This window comes from Notolabrus celidotus, chromosome 11 (assembly GCF_009762535.1).
Source record: "Notolabrus celidotus isolate fNotCel1 chromosome 11, fNotCel1.pri, whole genome shotgun sequence".
Taxonomy (NCBI): domain Eukaryota; kingdom Metazoa; phylum Chordata; class Actinopteri; order Labriformes; family Labridae; genus Notolabrus; species Notolabrus celidotus.
Genome location: NC_048282.1, coordinates 8,519,372 through 8,540,664, shown reverse-complemented (window position 1 = coordinate 8,540,664; position 21,293 = coordinate 8,519,372). Strand labels below are relative to the sequence as shown.

The 21,293-nt window shown below is 38.9% G+C and overlaps 1 protein-coding gene and 1 non-coding gene across 3 annotated transcripts in view; one reads left to right on the top strand and one right to left on the bottom strand.

Moving 5' to 3' along the window:
* The first annotated feature begins 2,305 nt into the window (after nucleotides 1-2,305).
* Nucleotides 2,306-2,377, top strand: trnaq-uug. The gene has a single exon. It is a non-coding gene; the product is annotated as a tRNA-Gln (tRNA).
* A 460-nt stretch (nucleotides 2,378-2,837) lies between these two features.
* calcrl2 (calcitonin receptor-like 2) overlaps nucleotides 2,838-21,293 on the bottom strand; it is a 38,413-nt gene continuing 19,957 nt past the window's right edge. The window contains exons 2-13 of one of the 2 annotated variants that reach the window (XM_034696692.1): nucleotides 18,919-18,976; nucleotides 18,589-18,763; nucleotides 15,158-15,265; nucleotides 14,812-14,924; nucleotides 13,751-13,842; nucleotides 13,118-13,253; nucleotides 12,813-12,966; nucleotides 9,109-9,169; nucleotides 8,682-8,748; nucleotides 7,610-7,828; nucleotides 6,759-6,800; nucleotides 2,838-6,105 (exon numbers count right to left, since the gene is read on the bottom strand). In XM_034696692.1, the coding sequence (XP_034552583.1) occupies nucleotides 5,848-6,105; nucleotides 6,759-6,800; nucleotides 7,610-7,828; nucleotides 8,682-8,748; nucleotides 9,109-9,169; nucleotides 12,813-12,966; nucleotides 13,118-13,253; nucleotides 13,751-13,842; nucleotides 14,812-14,924; nucleotides 15,158-15,265; nucleotides 18,589-18,763; nucleotides 18,919-18,976 (1,483 nt within the window). In that variant the 3' untranslated portion in view covers nucleotides 2,838-5,847. The remainder of the gene's footprint in view (nucleotides 6,106-6,758; nucleotides 6,801-7,609; nucleotides 7,829-8,681; nucleotides 8,749-9,108; nucleotides 9,170-12,812; nucleotides 12,967-13,117; nucleotides 13,254-13,750; nucleotides 13,843-14,811; nucleotides 14,925-15,157; nucleotides 15,266-18,588; nucleotides 18,764-18,918; nucleotides 18,977-21,293) is intronic. The other variant, XM_034696693.1, reaches the window with a different exon arrangement.

Below are 21,293 nucleotides of genomic sequence, written 5' to 3'. Positions count from 1 at the left end.
GAAGTTGTGAAGTGGATGATCTGTGTAATTTAGAATGACCTCTAGCTTCTTCTGTGTGCATCTCTCCTCCACAGCCCCCAGTGAGTCCAACCTGGTTTCAATCACACTGCCAGCTTTTTTCACTAGTTTGTCGCCTGTAGCCTTGTGTTCTGTACTGCTATACTGCTTCCCCAGCAGACTGCAGCAGAGAAGAACACACTTGCCACCACAGACTGATAAAACATCTGCAGCATCTCTCTGCAGATGTCTATGGATCTGAGCCTCCTTAAGAAAAAGAGGCGGCTCTGCCCCTTCCTGAGTGCATCTGTGTTAAGGGACCAGTCCAACTTGTTGTCCAGGTGTACACCTAGATATTTGTAGGTTGGCAACACCTCGATGTCCACCCCTCGAATGTTAACTAGCTGATGGCAGTGCCTGGATCTTTGGAAATCTACTATAATTTCCTTTGTCTTTGAGGAGTTCAGTAGGAGGCAGTTTTTGTGACTCCATTCACTGAAGGCTTTTGTCAGATCCCTGTATTCAGATTCTTGTCCATTCCGGATACACACCACAATAGCAGTATCATCTGAGTATTTCTGGATGTGGCAGGACTCAGAGTTGTTTTTGAAGTCCGCTGTGTACAGTGTGAACAGGAATGGAGCCAGAATAGTCCCTTGTGGAGCCATTTTTATAAGCTTCTGGGAGAACACAAATAGCTTACTTGAGTATGAAGGGCACAACCCATTACAATGTATGTAGTGTTTTAGATCCCAAATAAATAAATAAATAATGTTTATTGATAGGTGCATTAAACTTGAATTTATGAACTAGAGAGGGGAAAAAATGAAATGAAGGTAGTATGCAACCTGAAATAAGAATCCATCAAACACAGCTTACACCGGAAAAAATGCCCCTCCAAAAACAAGAAAAAAAAAAAAACTTATTTCAAAGTACTTTTACCTTTAAATAAGCAAATATATCTGCCAATAGAACAAGTGAAAATTTGCTTGGTAAGATTTCTTAAAATAAGTTGTATATTTAGAAAACTGTGATCTGAAAACTATCAGGGAAAACTCATTTTAAGTAATATTTTACCAGTATTTTAAAGCTTAGTGTCTCAGGATAAGCCAGGAATGCTAACAATTAGTATTTTTTCACTCAGAGAAAGATTTTTGCACTAATACATGTCATGTCAACTTCTTCATGTGAGATATATTCACCTTAATTTGAGTTGTTTTATAGAGGCACTTCTCTAGTTTTAAGACCATCTTGTACTTGAAATAAGATTACAAAGTTTAATTTGAGCATTTTGAGATATAAAGTCTTCTCATAGTGAGCTGGATATACTAATAGTCAGTCATGTTGTTTATAAGGATAAGCCAGCTATGCTCAAAAGTAGGTTTTTCATTATGTGCATGTAGTTTGAGGATGTATAGTTTTATCTTATTTAGAAGAAACAATGAACTGAAATCAAGTAAAGTGTTTGTCTTAAATCAAGATTATCTGTCCTCTACAAATAAGATCTCAGTTTGAAACATGTATGAAATGTTAAATAAACCTTGTTTCTTCTAAGCTACAGCTCAAAACAAAATAATTTCAAGATTGTTTGACTTAACAAGTTATTTAAGATGCATTGTCCTAAAACAGGTCCCTCTATCTTGCTCAAATGTTAATTGTTAAGTACATTTATCTTAAATCAAGTGGGATAAGACATTTAGACTAAAAATTAGACAATTTCACTTGGTAAGATTTTGAGTTTTTGCAGTGTAGTTTAAGTAATTGCCATTTACTGTATATTGTTAAATAAGACACTTTATGTTCTATTGTCTTAATGGCTTCACCTTTGCACCAACTTTGTCATTTCTCTTTCACTGACACATATGTGTTAAACAGTCATGGCGGCGGAACAGGGATTAATGAACACAGACAGATGTTAGCTTTATTGAGGACATTTCTCGTCGTGTTGTCATACTCATCAGCGACAGTTAGCCCTATTTTTTGGCGTTTACGATTAAATAATCGATTAATATATTTGGACCGGTCTAAATATGGGTGGTACAACTTTGTTATATTTAAGTTAATCTTGTGTTAGTGAAATCAATAGTCTTCACGTTGTTCAAAGGCTGTCAGACCCATGGTCAGACCTAGCTAGTAGCAGCGGAGCTAACGTTTAAAGGCTAACGCTACTTGCTTCATAGTCGTTAGCTCGAGTAGACATCAGAAAGCTTATTTGTATGTTCAGTTTCAGCTTTATGATTGTATGATCAATCAAGGAACACACATTACCAGATTGGTATTACTATGAGGCACCGAGGCCGTACCATCCGGTCCCATGGTGTAATGGTTAGCACTCTGGACTTTGAATCCAGCGATCCGAGTTCAAATCTCGGTGGGACCTCGTCCTTTTTAAGAAATTATTTGTAACACTTAAATGTTCCCTATTCATGAGTCACCACAGGAATACGGTGAATTGTCTCCCTCTGACAAGTATTACACCCATTTATTCATGAGAAAGTCCTCAAGGCTAGCCTAAAGACTGTAGCTACAGTCTTTGACATAGGACCTGCCCTGCTATATGTGACTTCAAACTCTGTTTCTGCTTTACTGAATGTAGATATGAAAATTACCACACAAAAAAGAAAGGAAAGAAAGCCATAAAGAAAGAAATAAGCTACCAAAAGGGCACAAAGGTTGAGATTATTCAAAATACTGCCACATATTATCTATAACCAGTGGTGGACACAGATACTCCTGGTTAAATAATACTCCAACGCAATTAGTTGCTCAGTCAAATTACTTGCTTTAATTGGAAGGAGCAAACACTGTACTTCACTCAGAAACACAACTCAAACCCACAGTTGAGGTTCAAACAACTTTATTTCCACACATAAATGGCTGTGTTAAAATATATTTACAGTTAAATTTACTTTAATTTAATTATGATATTTTATTGGAATGTTTCTCAAATGTATTCATAAATACGTCGATGAAAGCTGTTATTTTGGGAAGAGTGAACAGGTTTAGATACCTGCCCAACATTTAATCCTTTGTATCAGTGTCCTCTCACCCCTCATTCTTATTATCATAACTGTGTCATATTCTCCTTTTATATAAGTGTACCTTGCTATACACATATTCGAACATCTGTATGCCCACGAAGATGAAAAAACAAAACAAATACACATGACTAGCTCAATAAAAGGCTAATGAAATTAAGGGGTTCTGGTAATGTTGTCTGCCAATGTACATACAAGCATGGCATACTTACAGTGGAAAAACTAATGACTAATATCTGAAGTGGCACTTTGTGCATTTAAAAATGGTTACAATTAAAGTACAATCTTTGAAAACAGGAAAACACCACATTTTGACAGCCACAGTAAAAACAGTGCAGAATGAAAAATATAACCATACATACATTGCAAGCCTTTAAAAACACCCATGTATACACTTAGTTGTTTTGTTTTGTCTGCAAAAGCCATGTTCAACAGGGACATAAAGTGGAATACTAAATGCATTGTTCTGTTTCTATTTGGACAGTATTTTGCAAATCACATCTTTTCTATGTGTTCTTTTTTTATTTTCCAATCTCCCAGCGTAATGTTTTTAATGGACTGAGTGAAGAGAAAGACTGAGATTGCAGCACTCCACGGCTCCATTATCTCTGCACCAGTAATTCTCTTGTACTCAAAGCTCGGCTTGCAGTCTGAATTATCAGAGTTGTAAATGTTCAGCACATAATTTAGTTCCAGGAAGTATGAGCACTATTCAGATAAAGAACAAGTTCAAGTCCACTTTACAAATACACCATGCTTAGCTCTTGTGTTGCCCGGGTTTGATATGATATGTACATTTTGCTGCTGATTAATTTCCTACTTAATTGCATGAGCAGTGTAAATGAGCAAAAACAATCTCAAGCTTTTTTCAACAGAGTACATTCCAAGTTCAGATGAGGTCTGATTTTAGTAAACGGATCATTTGTGCAAGCATAGCTGACAAAGAATTTTTTTTTTTCATTCATTTAACAGTAAAAATAAGGGTAAAAAACTACTTTTCAGTTTTCAGTCAAAAAGCATTGCTATTTTTTTTTCAGACAGAATTTTAAACATGATTTTAACATTACAGCCCTAAAAATCTCAGAGCACAAACCACGAGAACTGTGAAACTGAAAAACAATACCGGTTTCGAGAGATGGCTGACACATTGAAACATATAGAAATGTTGTTTTCAGGTCTGTTTAGGTTTTTTTACACCCCACAATAAATTTCTTAGAACCTGTAACACCTCTCTTTAGATTATTTTCAAGAAACCCAGGAGGATAAGGCTGCTAGTAACTAAATGTGTGCTTTTGTGTAACTTTCTTTTCCATTTTGAAAACAGTGTTGATTATTTACAGTTCATACTTCACAGACATTAAGTGTGTCTTTTTTAGAATTATTTACAATTTTATAAACATGATAAGGTAGCGCAAAGGTAACCAAACTTTCTCCAACTACATGAATTTAGACAAAGTCAAAGTAGACAGATAATGATCTCTACTGAGCACCATTGCAAAAGTAGGACTTAACTTTGGTTCACAACATCAGTCAGTAGTTCCTCTGTCAAGCTTGCCTTTCACAACTTTAACATTTAGTTACACTGAAAAAGAATGACCAACCAATTGTCCCTTTATCCTTATATATCTATGTTTATATGTATGTATATATAGATCATTTTTAGTTATACACAAAGGGTTATTCACTCAGCAGTAGGGCAAGAAATGATACATTTCCATAAGTTCTTTTTGTGTTCTTTTCTCAGGACAATAAATGAAAAATGATCTCATAAAGGAGATGCATGTTATAAAGTTCACGCCTTCTTCCTCCGACTGTGGTCAAATCCTGTTTCTCTTACATGCCTACAGAAAATCACAATCCTAACCATGACTGCGCAACCTTTTTCTTTCACCCTGTTGTGTCAGCTGTATGTTTCCCCTGTCTGTTTGTCCCTTTCTTATTCTGTTTTATCTCACCTCACAGATAAGATCCATGTTTGGCAGGTAGGAGCACCTGGTTTTGGGGGTTTAAAAACTCAAGTGCTGCCTGCAGAGGACAGGAGCTTTTGGGGTGGGGACAGCTTGTAGCTCAGCCTTTCACTCGGGGATTGTATGTGTTGTTTTGTTTCTATCCTTATCTTTTAACTAGTGTTGTTTGAATAAATACATCCAATTCAGGTGTTTAAGGTGTGATCTGTATTGGGCCATGTTGTGGATAGTTGTTTAGTTTAGAATACTTTAATGTCCTCCAAGAGGCAATTTGTGTTCACCATAAGGCTGCCTTTAGTCAGGGTGTAAATTCTGTCATTACAATGATTCAATAACCTAACGGGGAAACTGGTTTTCTGAAGTCCAGATCACATCATAGTGCTGTAACATTCATTGGTCGCAGTGGTGTGAGGCCTTGGTAAAGACTTCAGAGGCTTATAGGGCAGATTATTACACAAACACATAGCCCTGCATACATGATATCAAAATGCCGGTTTGTTACATCTTATGTGTTCTAAAAAATAAAATACTTAAAACACAGTAAGTGGACTTCATCCCTGGAACAAATCGCACATTCACAAAAAACATTACTACACTATGATGACAGAATAACGCCAGGACAACATGTTTTTCTTTTGTAAATACAAGTCCAAAATGTGTGAGTGAATATCACATGCTATTTAAGTGCTTTCAGATCTCTGTACAAACTTTACATACACAGCCCTGCTCAGTAAACTGATATTCTGAAAGTTCACCTTCACACACTCTCTCTGTTCTCCTGTATGTACACGTAAGTGACACAGTGTGTGTTTGGCACATTAACAATCACTTCTGTGCTCTCTCAGTCAGATGTCCGTGGTCTCCAGCTTGTTGAGCGTGTCTACCTCTCCGTTGCTGCGCGTCTTGCTGCTCATCTGCTGCTCTTTGGACAGAGAGTTTCCGTCTTTGTGTTGCATAGAGGCTGCAGCAGCAGGTTGCTCCAGGTTAATGGTGGCACGGCTGGTTTCAGTGATGGAGGAGTTGTGGTGGTAGCTGTTGGTCATGGGTGTGTGACCCCAGGCAGATTTACACTGAGCCCACTTCCTCTTCAGAGCCATCTGCGCCTGGATGTGAACAGTGAAAGTCAGGTGTGAATATAACTTCAGTTTGAGATTGCTTATACATGCCTTTAATAAGATATTACACAAGTTTGTATCATCTTTCTTATAACAACTCATCTACCTTTGATTTCTGCTCGTAAAACAGCACTCGCTTCTTTACTGATTACTTCCTAAACCTCCCAAATACAGGAGTGAACCCATAAAGTAAATGTTTATGTTTATGTTCCTCCTGTTGTTTGTATCTTTGGTAACATTTGTTCATTTCATTCTTGACTAAGTGGTTTGAATACAGGCCCCTTCAGAGAGATTTTGCAAATATAACCAACAAAGGACCCTGTGATGCTGTCTTATCTCAGCAAACCTTGTTCATTTGTCTTGTACCTTCTCTCTAGTCCTCCTTTAAATGCTTTTCATTACCACTGTGTGCACTGTAATCCCCCCACTCCACCCCCACGATGTGTTTGGTTCCATAAAACTTTAGGACTGCAGAGGGGATACAGCTTTTTCTTGTCCCAGTGCTCTGTGATACAAACTTTTGTTGAAAAGCATTATTAAAAAAAGTAAAAACAACTCGTCTACCTCGTTCAAAGACAGTTTTTGTTGGTATCTATAGATTTTTTGTTTAATATATATGATTTTTCTGGGTTCAAACATACCTCAGCGTTGCAGAAACAGAATATAATGGCCACCAGGAGACCCTGGAAAATAATACAGCATGGATTAAATATTAATACAGAAACAGATGTCAGTGAGAATACTGGCTAAATAATTCATTTGTATTGTTAGTGAAATCATTTGAAAATGGACATGGATTATTTTGCTCTGCTTGTTGTGAATGTGACTCGAGCAGTAGCAAATGTTGCTAATACTAATACAAGAACAAGCTGAATGTTTGATTTAGAAAATGTAATCTTATCACGATGAACGGGCTACAACCAACAGCCCTACATAAAATAAAACACTGGAATATAAAAAGCCTTCACACTTCACAATCGGGGTACAACATTTTATAGATTCAATAAAATGTTAAAAATAAATCCTTAAACAGTAATGTAAAACAACGTCAAATACAGAAGAACACGATTAAAATTAAATTTCTGAAACCTTCCAAAGGTCTAACAGTCATTTATGGTACTTTTTAGTCTTAGATTTATGTAAATGTGGAAGGAGTTCAGTGTTTTCAATGTAACAATGTGAATGTAAAACAAAATGTTACAAACAGAATGTTTCTATGAGAACATCCATCAGGACAGAACAGAACAGAACAAATGTGTGTTTTATCCCTGGTCACCCTTCTCAATGTTCAACCATGAAGATGCATGACCTACAGGTACGACAACACCACTTAGACAAACCTCATACAGAAGCACACAATCACAGATTGTGTTAGAAAAGAAAAAACATTTACAAGCTGAGTTCAAAAGTAGAGAGTAGCGAGGAGATCCATTGAAATATAGATGTTATAGATGTTAGCACTGTAAAGTTAAATTTAGTGTTGATATCTTACCTGGAAGTGTCCGAAGATACTTACAAAGAAGTCATAGATGGCCCGGCTAATGTGTGCCTCCGGCCTCCAGGGGAGGAGGATGTACTGGACTCCCAACAGAGGGATGAGGATGAGAGTGGCTCTCACAGCCTTCATGTAGGTGGTAGACTCAGCACAGTGAGTCTGCTTCAGCTTGGTGATGAGGACCCGGACGATGTTCAGGAGGAAGAAAAAGTTCACCTGGAAAGATTGTTGGACAGAGAGAAGCTGAGTCAAAGTAAAAGTGCAGGGACAGAAGAGATGTTTCACTGAAATACAGGACACCTCTGTGCATATAAGAGAGTTACAATGACTGGCCTGAGGGGGGCACTATAATGACACTCAAATAATTATCACATAGGTAAGAAGAGTTCATCTGAACCAATTCAAGGCGAGAACATCAGGGGGAAAAACAACCTCACTTAATGTTGCACTTAATTTTGTTGACAGATTTAGAAAATGTTAACCATACATTTATTCAATCTCATTTAGACTTCTGAAACTCTGCTTCTATTTCTCGTAGTAAAAAGCACAGCAAGCGTCTCCCAGCTCGAATGCAGCTGGCAGACTTTCAGGTGGTGCTCAGCGTAGAGACCATATCACTCCTCTTTGAGCTCCAGTAAGTTTTGGAATTGATTTTGAATCTTAAACTGATTCCTTTTCAGGCACATGAAGGTCCTGCCCCTGGCTATATTGCCATTAAATAACCTTTTACTTTTTTATGAGCTGAATCACATCCTGAGATCCTCTGGAAAAGGGTGATTATTTGTCCCACCATCCAGGCTCAAGACAAAAGGTGAATGTGCCTTGCACTGCACTGAGAGAACTATGCAAGCAATACCTGTTCATCTCTTAAATGTCTTCTTACAACACACATTTTTTATTGAAGAGAGACAGGAGATGTGAGGAGTAGAGAGCGAGGGAAGACATACAGCGAGTGGTCTTAGCCAGGAGTCAAACTAGTGACCGCTGTGACAAGGACTCACGCCTCTGTACTTGGGGCACACACCTGATCCGCTAGGCTATGAACACCTATACTTCAAAAAAGACTCACAAGCAGTGCAGCTTGAATGGGCCCGTGGATGATATAGACCAGGTGTGTGTTTGAGCTGATCCAACACCTGAAAAAAACAGAGTGAGAATAAGTCAGACATGTTTCTTGTGATCTTTGTAAAGCACAACAGCATAACAAATTCTGAGGGCTTGATTAAAGCCTGAATTATTCATCATTTCCTTCTAGACTCAGCAAACTAAGGGCTCACTCTAATACACCTTAACGAGGCAGATCAATATCTTTCATTTCTCCTCAGCCTGGAAGTGATCAAACACGGTGAGAGAAGGTCACAGGAAGGACAGAGATGGAAAGATCCTGCTTGTTGTTGTGTTACGGTCAGTTCATACTTTAATATTCCTTTTCTCCTTGTGGTCTTAGGATTCTCGTTCATAAAAACAGAAGAACAGTAAACAGGAAAATATCTTACTTGTCATTGTAGAAGAGTCCACGACCCACAGCGTAAATGATGGCAGGAAAAACAGGGAATCCTATAGATAGAGAGAAACAGACATATGTATCAGGGTGATATCCTGATTCTCTGCAGGAACATATAAGTATAAGTATTATCAGTAGTAATATTCTAATTATTTAAAAAAATTGAAAGTTAACGTTTTCATGTTTCTTGATTATACTTTTTCACTTTTTATTAGCAGCCTAAAGATCTACATTTACATATGTTCTCAGTTTCAATGTCGTCCTTGTTTGTCTTTTGTCTTTTTTGTTTGTTTATCCTTTGTCATGATAAAGGCATTGTGAAATAAGTAAAGCAACATTAACCTTCCTGATATCCTCCTCCTCAATTTAAGACAGGATCTTTCAAGGGTTTCATCTCTGATGCTGAAAAGTGGAGCTGATGCAAAAGTGCAAATATCGAGCCGACACTCAAGTGCCCACGTGAGTCTAGCTGCAGTACCCGAGGAGAGCCCCATTAGATCCCATGTTAAATGCTCATTTTTACATAAACATGAATACAGCCCAATCTAATAAAATGTTTTCAGTAAGTAGTTAATTCATTCATTAGAAAACCATCTGCTGGGGCAGTTTTTTATAATGCATTATAGATAATGTCAAGGGTAAGAGTTGTGTAGAAATTTACATAATTAGGGGCATGAGTGAGTTTATGGACAGGTGGGTGCGTTGTAGCCATAGACTGTATAAATAATGGACGTAGTATCCATGACGATGAAGCCAATCAACGGCAGGTGCCATGTTGGAAATGCCGAACTCAACCAGTCAAAGTGTGACGTAAAGGGGCGGGCTTTGAGCCTCCTAGCCAACAGCTACAGTTTTCCCGCCTGTCAGTCAAGTCAGTCATATCCTTATTTCGGCAAAACTCCAAATCTTAATATCTTCTGAACTGTTGTGTTATAAAAAAATTCACCCCCCGTACATAGTGTGCCGATAGAGAAATAAGCTCTCCAGGCTGAAGCCGTTTTTTGAACCAGGCTGTAAACATGTTTATTTCTGCTGTAAAGATCATCTTCTTTGAAATTGTGTGTATGTGGTTTCTGGTGTTTCTACAGCCAGCCTCTAGTGGAGGCTTGATGAATTGCAGTTTATAACACTTCAGCACAGGCTTCATATTTTGAGACCAGAGGTTGCCGACTGGTTGTAGCACTAAAAACCTGCCTCAGCTCCACCCTCTGTTTTATTAAAAGTTGAGTCAATAGTTCCACCATGGTCCCTGTCATCCTCAGGCTTCAAACAGCTCTCCAGAGACCAATGTTAGACATCACAGAGACTACCTCCATGTTTTATACAGTGTACACCCTTACTGTATATTTATATCCCGGGACCTGAGGTGGACTTCCCACATAGACACAATCAGAAAAAAGGCCCAGCAGAGGATGTACTTCCTGCGTCAGCTCAGGAAGTTCAACCTGCCCCAGGAGCTGCTGATCATGTTCTACACCTCCATCATCCAGTCTGTTCTGTGTACCTCCATCACTGTCTGGTTTGGCTCTGCAACCAAACTAGACAAACACAGACTGCAGCGGACTATAAGGACTGCAGAGAAAATCATCGGTGTCGACCTGCCCCCCATCCAGGACTTGTACCGGTCCCGGGCCAGGAAACGGGCAGGGAGCATTACCGCTGACCCCTCACACCCTGGACACAAATTCTTCAAACTCCTCCCCTCCGGCAGGCGCTACAGATCACTGTGCGCCAAAACAACCCGCCATAAGAACAGTTTCTTCCCCCAGGCTGTCACTCTGATGAACACTAAACCATAACAGTGTCATACCTGTCAGATAAATACTCTCTGTAAATATACATGTAGATATACAATGCAACAATTCTCAAGCAGAATTCCATATTTCTATTTTTTGTATTATTTAACTTCTATTTTATAATGTAAAACTACCTCTGCAACTCACCACTGCACTTTATCATATTATTTTAGCCTGTACATATTGGTCAAGCTATTTGTTGTTTCTTTGTATTTATAGCTAAGGTTATTGTTATTATATTTTCATTTTATTTTTTATTGTAGTTCTTATTCTTATTCCTATTCTAATGCCTTGTACAAAGAGAGCACAGTCTACCAAAGTCAAATTCCTTGTGTGTTCAAGCATACTTGGCGAATAAAGCTGATTCTGATTCTGATTATAGCTGTCCTCACAGCGCCTCTACTAATATATGTTTTATTCATATATGTTCAACATAATTAAATAACTGTTGTTCAGTTTCTTTCTACTTTTTAAAAAAACTTTAATGAATGAAAGAAGCTCATGAGTTGTTTGTCAAATTTTGTTAAACTTTGTGCATGAACTATTAAAGGAGTTAATGTTAAAGATATACCCTAAATGTGCAACGCATCTCACAAGATAATGCATTTTGTTTGGAAAATATTTGTGGAGTCATATTTAAAGTTGGTTTATTTTGTGGAGTCTCTCTCTTCCTCAGAGATTGGGCTGCTTCACCTGCACCTTCACATCTGCACCAGATTAACTGCAATCACCACCTGCATTTAAGCCCTGCTGTGAGGCCAGATTATTCCCACATCTCGGCCTGCTCTCTAGAGTTCTCTCGTGAATTTTCAATTGCTCGAGTTTTCCAGCTTTGTGTGTTTGTAACAGTTACTAACTATGCTGTCCTTCATTCTTCCAGTGCCTCCACGAGCCCCCAGTGCTGCCGCCCTATCCCTGCCACACTGCCACACTCTCTCACGTCCTCACGTCTCAAGCCTTCACCTCTTCTTGGATTCCTTCTTCACGCTTTGGACCCTGGAATAAATTCACTTAACTGCTTCATCTGCCTCCGGTTGTGCTTTTGGGTCCACACTGAAACACCTGGTTTTCTGACCGCCACATTAGGAAAAGCAATGAATTTTCCAGAGTGTGTTTATGTGCTTGCAAGGGTTGATACTGGGTTAAAATCAAAGATGCCAACTCGTTTCACCTCTGCAGGTTATACAGCTAGAGAAAAAGAAAGAGAGATGTTTGCCTTCGAGAGACATAAAAGGATCCATTAGCTGGATTCATGAATAAGAGCTGAACTGAAAAACCCACTTATCCACACGCAGCTACATCCATTCAAGGTTACATCTCTGTACCGAATTAAGGATGAAAATGGTGTTCTCAGTGCAACACAAACACTTAAGACTCACATAAAATCAAAATACTGACACATTCAGGGGCTTTTATGAAGACATGTTTTGGTGTTTTAATTTGTAAGAATTACTTTCCACCTTGGAATCAGCTGTCTCCACTAAAACATTTCACTTTCATTTAAATAAATAGTCAAACAAGACCTTCAACACTCAGAAAATTCTGAATTCATTTCATATCATCACAAACAAAAAAGTTCAAATTGTTTCCTCTTTTTTTGGATCAACCAATCACCACGCCTCCGCACTGGATAAAAGTTTCTTTCCCTTCATGCTCTGAGATTGTTCCTTGACCAATCCTCAGTTGGGCTCTTTGCTAGAACTTGTTGAGAGTTGGGAGCTCTCTGAGAGGACTATCACAATGTTTGTGAAAGCAGAAAAGCATCTCTACCTTACTGTAACCTTCAGTTCTGTCAGTGCAGTTTGCCTTTGTGTCCTCTGCCTGTGGTTTCTGTATTCTCACCATATCAGACAGGTAGAAGTTGGAGCACGCTTCAATATATCCCACTTTCTCCACTCACCCCATCCCAGGACATAGTACCAGAAGAGCGGCTGTTCCCCAACAAACACTGCCACTATGATGAGAGTGTGGAGGTAGATGCCTTGACACAACATCCAGAAGTAGGTTGAAGTGGCCGTATACTGAGCCAGCACTGCTAGGATTTTACAGCTCACCTGACAGACAAGGAATGAAAAAAAATGCAGATTTGAAGCCTTTAAAAAATATATTAAAATCCACTCACAGTTTGTAATGAGAAATGGATATTATTAGATATGAAGCAAGAGAAGCAGAAGTTGTACAATGTGGTTAAATTGAACAGCTTACTTGGATGCTGCTGTGTATGTCTTGGTCGTTAGCGAGAGCAACAGTTAGCGAGAGCCAGATTATCGTGACGATGGAGTTCAAGATGAAGGAAAGAAACATGTTCTTGTGGAGGGAAATTCTTTGGCAGCTGAGACTCCTGAATGACAGAACAGAGGGAAAGGTCAAGTTTGTAAACAAGTTTCTTTTTAGTTCCTTTAAAACAATAATAACTGTTTCCAAAGAGCTTGACACTGACCTTCAACAGAGACAAAAATACAACCAAACTAAAAAATGATTGATTCTGACAGTGACAATGACACGCCCTTTATTGTGGACACACATGGACACCGTGAAGAACCGAAGTTTACAGAGGAAGAACAAAACTCCACAGACTGAAAGAGTGAGGGGAGAAACTTTGGTGCTAAAGCAGGAATCTTGCTGAATCAGATGATACCAGTGGCTCACATACTACAGCTGCAGTCTGCATCACTCACCATCCAGAGTTTCCTGCCTCACTTAACGCAGCTGTTTTACCCGCTTTCTTCAATTTTCAGAAGTTAAAACAGAAAACCAGAAAAGCTGAGGAGAAGTGCGTCTGCAGAATAAGTGTTGACACGTCATTACAGATGAGACATTTGAAAACACACGACTCACTTGAAGTAGGAGAAGATGATCAGAGAGATGATGAGGGAGACAATAGACAGGGAGTGACCCACCATGGCCAGGTAGTACTGGCTGAAGACCAGCTGTAGAGACAAAAAAGGATCACTTCAAGAAAAATAGATCGAAATTTACCACCCATAATAACGGCCACACCGAGGGTCGTAACCAGCACAGTGGAGCAGGTGCACTGCTGAGATATGTTGCATCTTTGTACAGTCACACTCTACAGATGTTTCCAGGAAGGAAACATCTGTAGAGTTTATGAGCCTTTTGGGGACATTCTGAAAACAAAGTGCTTCCTGAAGTTCAAATAATAAAGAGGCACTGAAGAAAATAACGCTCATGTTGTTAAAATTAAATGGCAATCTGATGAGGTTCAATGGACCACATCCAACACCATGTCTGCAATGAAGATTCCTGAAATATCTGTTCACAGCAGGTGAGCGTCACCATCTTTCAAGTGGGATAAAACCTTGATGACTTGCAAGTTAAAATCAGTATAGACTGTACCTGTTGAGATGAAGTCTACAAGAAATCATTCAAAGCTCATTTAGACTATACAGCTATAGAATTATATATACAAATTGGTGTGTTCTAATTCCTATGATGTAAAGTGAGGTTGAAATTTGAGCTGTGCAGTAATCTCCAAATCTGCAGTAAAGGTCCCAGAGTTTTAGAGGTTTTCTCTGATACATGCAGAAGATCAACCATGATGGTCAAACCTAATGGGGCTGCACATGAAAACATTATGTCTCATGGTTGCAATGCATCCATCTGTTAAAGAAATTTGTCTACACTTTAATAACACCTCTCTAGTCCCCACAACCACTCGAAGAGCTCAACACAAGTCATCCATGTACACCTTTGCAACTGGAAGAGCCGGTAGTTCAACTTTCTTTCAGTAAGTAAACAACCTGCATGCTCTTCCTCCTGAGCCACAACTACATCTTCTTTGCCTCCATTAATAAAAACATGTCATTCTAAATGATCGAATGTGAAACCTTTACAAGTCCTTCGGTTTCAAGCACATCGGTTTCACCACATTTCATTACCTTGTGGGTTTCTTTGGTGAGGGCCGAACACTGGCTGTAGTTCGACCAGACTCTGTCGCTCTCTGGGTGCCGGAACCATTTGCCTTTACTATCACACACTTTGGTTACCTTCTCTGTGAAAGACATTTTAGTTTACACATACATTTTTTACAGTTTGAATTAAGTAACTTTAGGCGCTAAGTAGACCCCAAGAAGCTATAAAATCACTGCACTGCTTGTGTTGGTTTGTAGGGGTGGAGAACATTAAATCATTAGCAAAAAAAATAACAACATTCAAATAAAAAATAAAAAATATGTCATGCTTCATTAACAAGTTGGTCATTGTGTGTGTGTATTCCAGCCTCACCTGCAGGATCAAAGTCAAGAAAGTAGTCAGGACACATCTGAATGGACATCCCTGGAGCCGAATCCCCCCAGCACAGCCAGCCATCCCACGTACGGTTACAGTATACTCCTACAGGGGGCAGTATGCACATGAACTTGTAAAGCTTGCAGACATTAAACAGTGTAGATCTGTGCAGGGAGTGCCTTCAATCTCAAAAGGACTGCCATGGCTTTTTCAGATAGACTTTAATGTAAGAATTAATGCTTTAAGTGCAGCCAACATGTCAGAGGTTAATCAGACAGCTGCCGGTGGAGGAGTAGAAATGAAGAGATGGAAAGAGCACCATGAAGGTTACTTTTTATGCACAAATGAGGCCCTTTATCCTTCTGTGGTTCAAAAGACTTACGTCAGAGTTTTTGGATTGTTTAATGTCACTTTTTTTGGTTCATTGGTCATTTGGTTCCTTATCCTGCTAACACCTCCTGCTGCTCTTCTGTTTTAATTTAGCATAAGAGTAAACTTCCAGAGAATCCCCCGGAAAGACACAAGCAGAAATAGCAGTTAAATATTCCTTTCTGTGTTTCTGTTTTGGGGGAACTGAAGTTGAATTTTAGGAATCAAGAACTTTTTATTCTCAGTAAATGCTTGTGCTAAAGTTTTTAAACATTTGACAGTTTGATCTGAACATCTGGGGTTTTGCTTTGACAGTGTTTATACTTCCCTCCATGGGATTTTAAAAAGAGAAAAGCTGAGTCAAAGCTGTAGTCACATGTGTTGTAGATGATGTAGATGAAATATGTCTCTATAATAACGCCTCGTTAGAGAAAGCGTACAAAAAACACACAACATTCATATTACTTAAATTTAAACTTCTCCTGTGTCTGTTTCTCTTTATTAAAGTTGAGTCTTTTGACAGGTTTGGTATTTTAAGCAACACATTCAAACAAAATATCCCCTTGTCCTTGTCAGCCTTTAAGAGCACAGGAGAAAATCGAGCACAAACACAGTATTCATCCATTTTACATAAATCAGACAAAGAAAATTACAGGTTTGGAGGTCGATTGAAATAAATTATTATTCAGGACTAAAAAGGAACAGCTGTGTAATGAGTCATGATCGTTAATGTCTCTCATTTTCTGTTGAATTTTTAATAAACTTCACGGCAGGCTGAGTCATATAAATTATCTATTCAACATAAATGGTTTGTCACACTTAAATAAACTAAATTTCCAACCGCCTGGACTAAGCTTGTCAACAATAGACGGAAACCTGGGGGTACCAGGTTGCACTGTGGCATGCTGGGAAACAAAGCAGAAAATAACATTTCAAAGCAATGAATACGGAGCGGGTTTAAAAAGGCAGAGGGAAAGAGACAAAGGGCAAGTTTCCTTTCTTTCAAACTCACTTCCTCTCCCTCTCTCTCTCATCAGTGCAAACACTAAAAACTGTTGACAGGTACAACAACCAATAAAGCATACTACTAAATCTACATTGACTTAAACCAGCACTGGCTTCATGTGAGCTGTTTATCATAAATGTTGACATAAAGCTAGGCAGATCAGAAAAGTCTAAAATCAGTTTTTAGTAAATACATGGAGATGGGAATTAGTGTGCGCGAAATCAAGCAAATGTGATCCATGGGTGTCTCTGGCAGGGAGCACAGCAGAGAGCTGACTAAAGAGCAGGAGGGATCCCACTTCACCTTCTGGTGCAGGTGTTTCAAACTGTGAGGACATGAACCAAGAAAACTACAACTGTCATAAGTGGGACTCCGAATCAACAGTACTTCAGGACCTTTCTGAATCAGAGGATACCAGCCGCTCATATATCATCTAGAGTTTCCTGCCTAGCTTTCTTTCATTTTTAGAAGTTAAATCAGAAAACCAGAAAATCTTAATGGAAGTAAATTTTCAAAGTAACTGTTAGGCTTTTATTGCTTTTTTATTGCATAATGACACAACCCATAGTCCACTCAATATGTTAATCTTACCAAACACACTGTGCTAGCTGCTGAAGGGGAAGACTGAGCTGAAACAACAAACTCTGTGTCAACCGATATTGTTTTGCATTTGTTGAGAATTGTCTCAAACTGAGATGCAAAAATATAAAAAATCATTGCAGGTGGAAGAACTCGTGTGTTGCATCTAAGAGCAGTGCAAAAAGGACTGGACTTTCCAATTGCAAAGTAAAGTTGAAAAATTGCCAAATTGAACATAATCTTACTTTGACACTCGTGTTTGGATTGGAGTGTCTAGAAATGAGCTACATTATGTGGTAGAGTTGACCTCGCCTACAGCAGTTGTTAGCCTAGCATCTGATGCTTCTTTGGCTAGTTTCAACACAGGGGCTGAGTTGACAGTCATCCCCTTAAGCTTGCTGGATTGCTACATAACAATTACTCATACAACGTAAACATGCTAGCATTCTGTTATTTGCATTCTAAGATTTAGTTCAAAGTAAAGAAAAAGACGCACACAGTTGAAAAGTTAGCATCGCTGATGATATGGGGATGTATAAGTACCCATGGCATTGGGTAGCTTACACGTCTGGGAAGGCTCCATTAATGCTGAACAATATAAACAGGTTTTGGAGCAACAACATACTGTCATCCAGACAATGACCTTTTCTGGAAGACCTTAAATATTTCAGCAAGACAATGCCAAACTACATTCTGTACATATTACAACAGTATGGCTCTGTAGTAGAAGAGTCCAGGTGCTAAACTGGTCTACAGCTGAAATCCTATATAAAGCAATGAGACAACGTTTTACTTTCAAGACTCCAGAAACTGCTCCCAGTGTTTCTCCTAACATTTATAGTTTTATTCGGGAAGGAGGTGATGCCACATGTTGGGAAACAAACTCCTGTCCCAACTTTTTTGATTTAATGTTGCTGTCAACAAATTGAACATGAGCACATATTTTTCTTACAAGAATATACCATTTTCAGTTTTAATATTTGATATGTTGTCTTTACGCTATTTTCAATTAAATAAAGGCTTGAAATGATTTTTGAAATATCAAAATCTGTTTTTATTAACATTTACCACAGCGTCCCTGTTGTAACAGAATGCATCAGTTCTTGTTTTCCTTCCAATCAAACACTGAAAGCTAAATCTTTGTTTTGTATTCCAGCACCACAGAGGTGCTTTAGCAGGAGCCCATAGACTTGAAGGCGAGGTTAATCAGAACAAGCACAATGGAAATGAAACTAGTAATAAAAGGATATCCTGTGATTGAATTTTTCCTTGTGCTTTAATAGACTACTCTTGCAGAGGGAGGGTTTTCATGACACAACCTCAGTAGTGCAAATTGAACACGTTATGCGATTAGCATTTATCTCCATCCACCAGAAGCATAATGTGTTAATAACATTAGAGATTGTAAGTTCCAGCAGGGCAACTGTTATCAGCTGAGCTGTGATTAAAGAAACAAGAGGTGCAGTTTTATCACCTTCTTCTTTCCGTGGGGGATCATTGATTATCTTCAGGTAGCACTCAAACTGAGCAGCCAGGATCTGTTGTCGGGATCCTCCTGGTATGTTTGATATCTCGCTGATATTCTGCTGCTGCTTCTCCAATTCCTTCTCCACCGCCCCCACGGACCACACATCCTCCGTCAGAGACACCTGGGGGAAATTTGTCACTGAATATTAAAGAAGGACAGATGTCTTTTCATTACCAAATTGTTATTGTTGGGCTCAAACTCCAAAACTGTTTCCAAGAAATGAATTGCTTTTATCATGGATGGTTATGTGTTTACAACAGACCGGCACACACTCACCTCTGTACCCAGCGCCAGAACAACTATCAATGTGAGAGTTAAGGTCCTCCACATGTTTCTGAAAAAAAAACAAGAACAAAGGCAATTCAATTATTTGAGATTTTTTGCAAAAATCTTAAAAACGCCTTTTGTTGTTATCATGAGAGAAGCTGTTCTGACATGAAATGCTGAATATTAGCTCCCTATAATTCATACAAAAACCGTAACGACAGCACATCAGCCAGATGCTGTGTTTTAAGACAGCTCAGAGAAATTGTAAGGGCGCAGATTTAAATTTCCCCAGACTGCACTAAAAGATCTTATAAACAGACCTAGGGCTGTGAAGCTCAGACTGCATTGGATGGTTGGAAGACAATAGATGACGGTCGCTAAATTGAAATATATCGACTTAACTGAACTTACAGTCAACCTAGAGACAGACAAGGAGGTGGAGCTGAGGCAGGACTTAAGCCACATCAAGCCTAGCTGTCAGTCAACTCAGTTTTACCCTTATTTATGTAAATCTATGCCTAAGTTTTAGTCTTATTATCATCTTATTAAGAATAAACAATCAACACTGCACTGTGTACAAATAAAGAAATGACCAAATTCATTATTGCACCAGGCTGTAAACATGTTTAATTCTGCTATAATCTGTGCATTTTAATATGGGTGTTATTGTGGATGTGACTTGGAGCCAGCCTCCAGTGAACAGCAGTTTTGTGAACTTCCTCTATGGCTCCATTTTTCAACAATGAAGGCTACAGTTTGAGTAAGTCCTTTAGATGCTTACTGGTACCAAACAGGAATTCAAAATTGAACACACATGTTGACTGACAATGGTAGGCGTCAGGCCATGAGAGCCGAGGTCATGTGATCGAATCCAGCCTTGATTATTGAATCATTTTCGTAGGTGACTGTGATGCACCATAGTACAATCATTTCTGCTGTAATATCTAGGAGATGGAGATCTTAAATCACAGATATTGAGAGTGAATGTGTGATGAATGTTGGGATCTCTAGATAAACATTAAATCAATTTCTACAGACATTGACAATATTTTTCATCAAAAAGTTGCACACTGGGAAAATCTGTGGGGATCTCCTCTGAAGGCATATTGCACCCATTTTCAGACTTATAGGATATAGAGTTAGCCTTTATAAGTCTTTCACTGGCTGCCAGCTCAGTGTGATTTCTTACAATCTAATAACAGAAATGGTTGACTCAATCTGGACTTCTGAGGGGAAATAACCCAACACACTGATCTTATTTTCCTTTTAGTCATAAGCCTGTATGTAGACGACATTTTGCACACCAGCTTGGACCTTATTCGGTGATGGGAAGATGAGTGTCACTAACATCTAGTTTTGAACCTTAAATCCAAACTGACTTAAACAAATACACCATCATTACACTTCCTCAAGCAAGCCCCCCTTGTAATTTGAATGCAGGTCATTCGTCTGAGTGCATAAAGGGGTGTTTATGTGTGTGCTTTGACAGTGTGTGTATTTTCTCATGTACTGGGACAGGAAGTTCATACTCCACCAGTCATTCCCCTCCACTGTCCACTCAGGGTCACAGTAGCAGATGTGTGTTTGTTATTAGTTTTGGCCTTGTTAGGCTAAAGGGCAGCAAGTTCCCTTCAGTGGGTGTAATTATTTAGCATGAGGAGCACAAGGTCGCGGTTTGGGAGCACTGCACTTTAAAAAAAAGAGAAACGGGCCCTCGTGGTTTCTGAAAGATGTGAGTGGAAATATGACTCCCAATAGACACACACTGATTCTAACCAATGATAGACGAACAAGTAATTGGACCCAAACCAAAAGAGAAATGGGAGTCACTGATTGGGGGGAAACACAGAAAGCCAACCGATGGAGCTGAACCCTCTCGTGAGCAAACACCCAACTGAACATGGAGACCTCAGCCTCCTCGTATAGCCTCCCTCAGCTGGAGAGCATCACAGGCGCTCTAATAGCTGCTGATTGGTAAGAAAACCTGTGATCCAGATTTGGATCTCTTTCCAAACAAACAAACAAAACAACTTCATTCCGTTTAATTTAGAACATACCAGATCTGTCCGTACCATCTTTAAAACCCTCAAATGCTCCAAAAATAATTACTTTCATCACATTTTTGTCATGATTTTAAAAATCATATTACTCAGAAAATGCTCAATCTTTGAATCAAACAATAATCTTTCACTTTCTACATGATACCAAACATGTCAACTGAGTTTAAGACAAGCTATGAAATGACACACGTGAATGCAAACTTCAAACTACAGAAAATAAGGATTTCATGTGGAGAATATTTGAACTGTTTATGACTAGGAGGTAGAGGTGTGAAAAAATATCGATACAGCAATATATCGCGATACTTTGACCTCCAATATGAT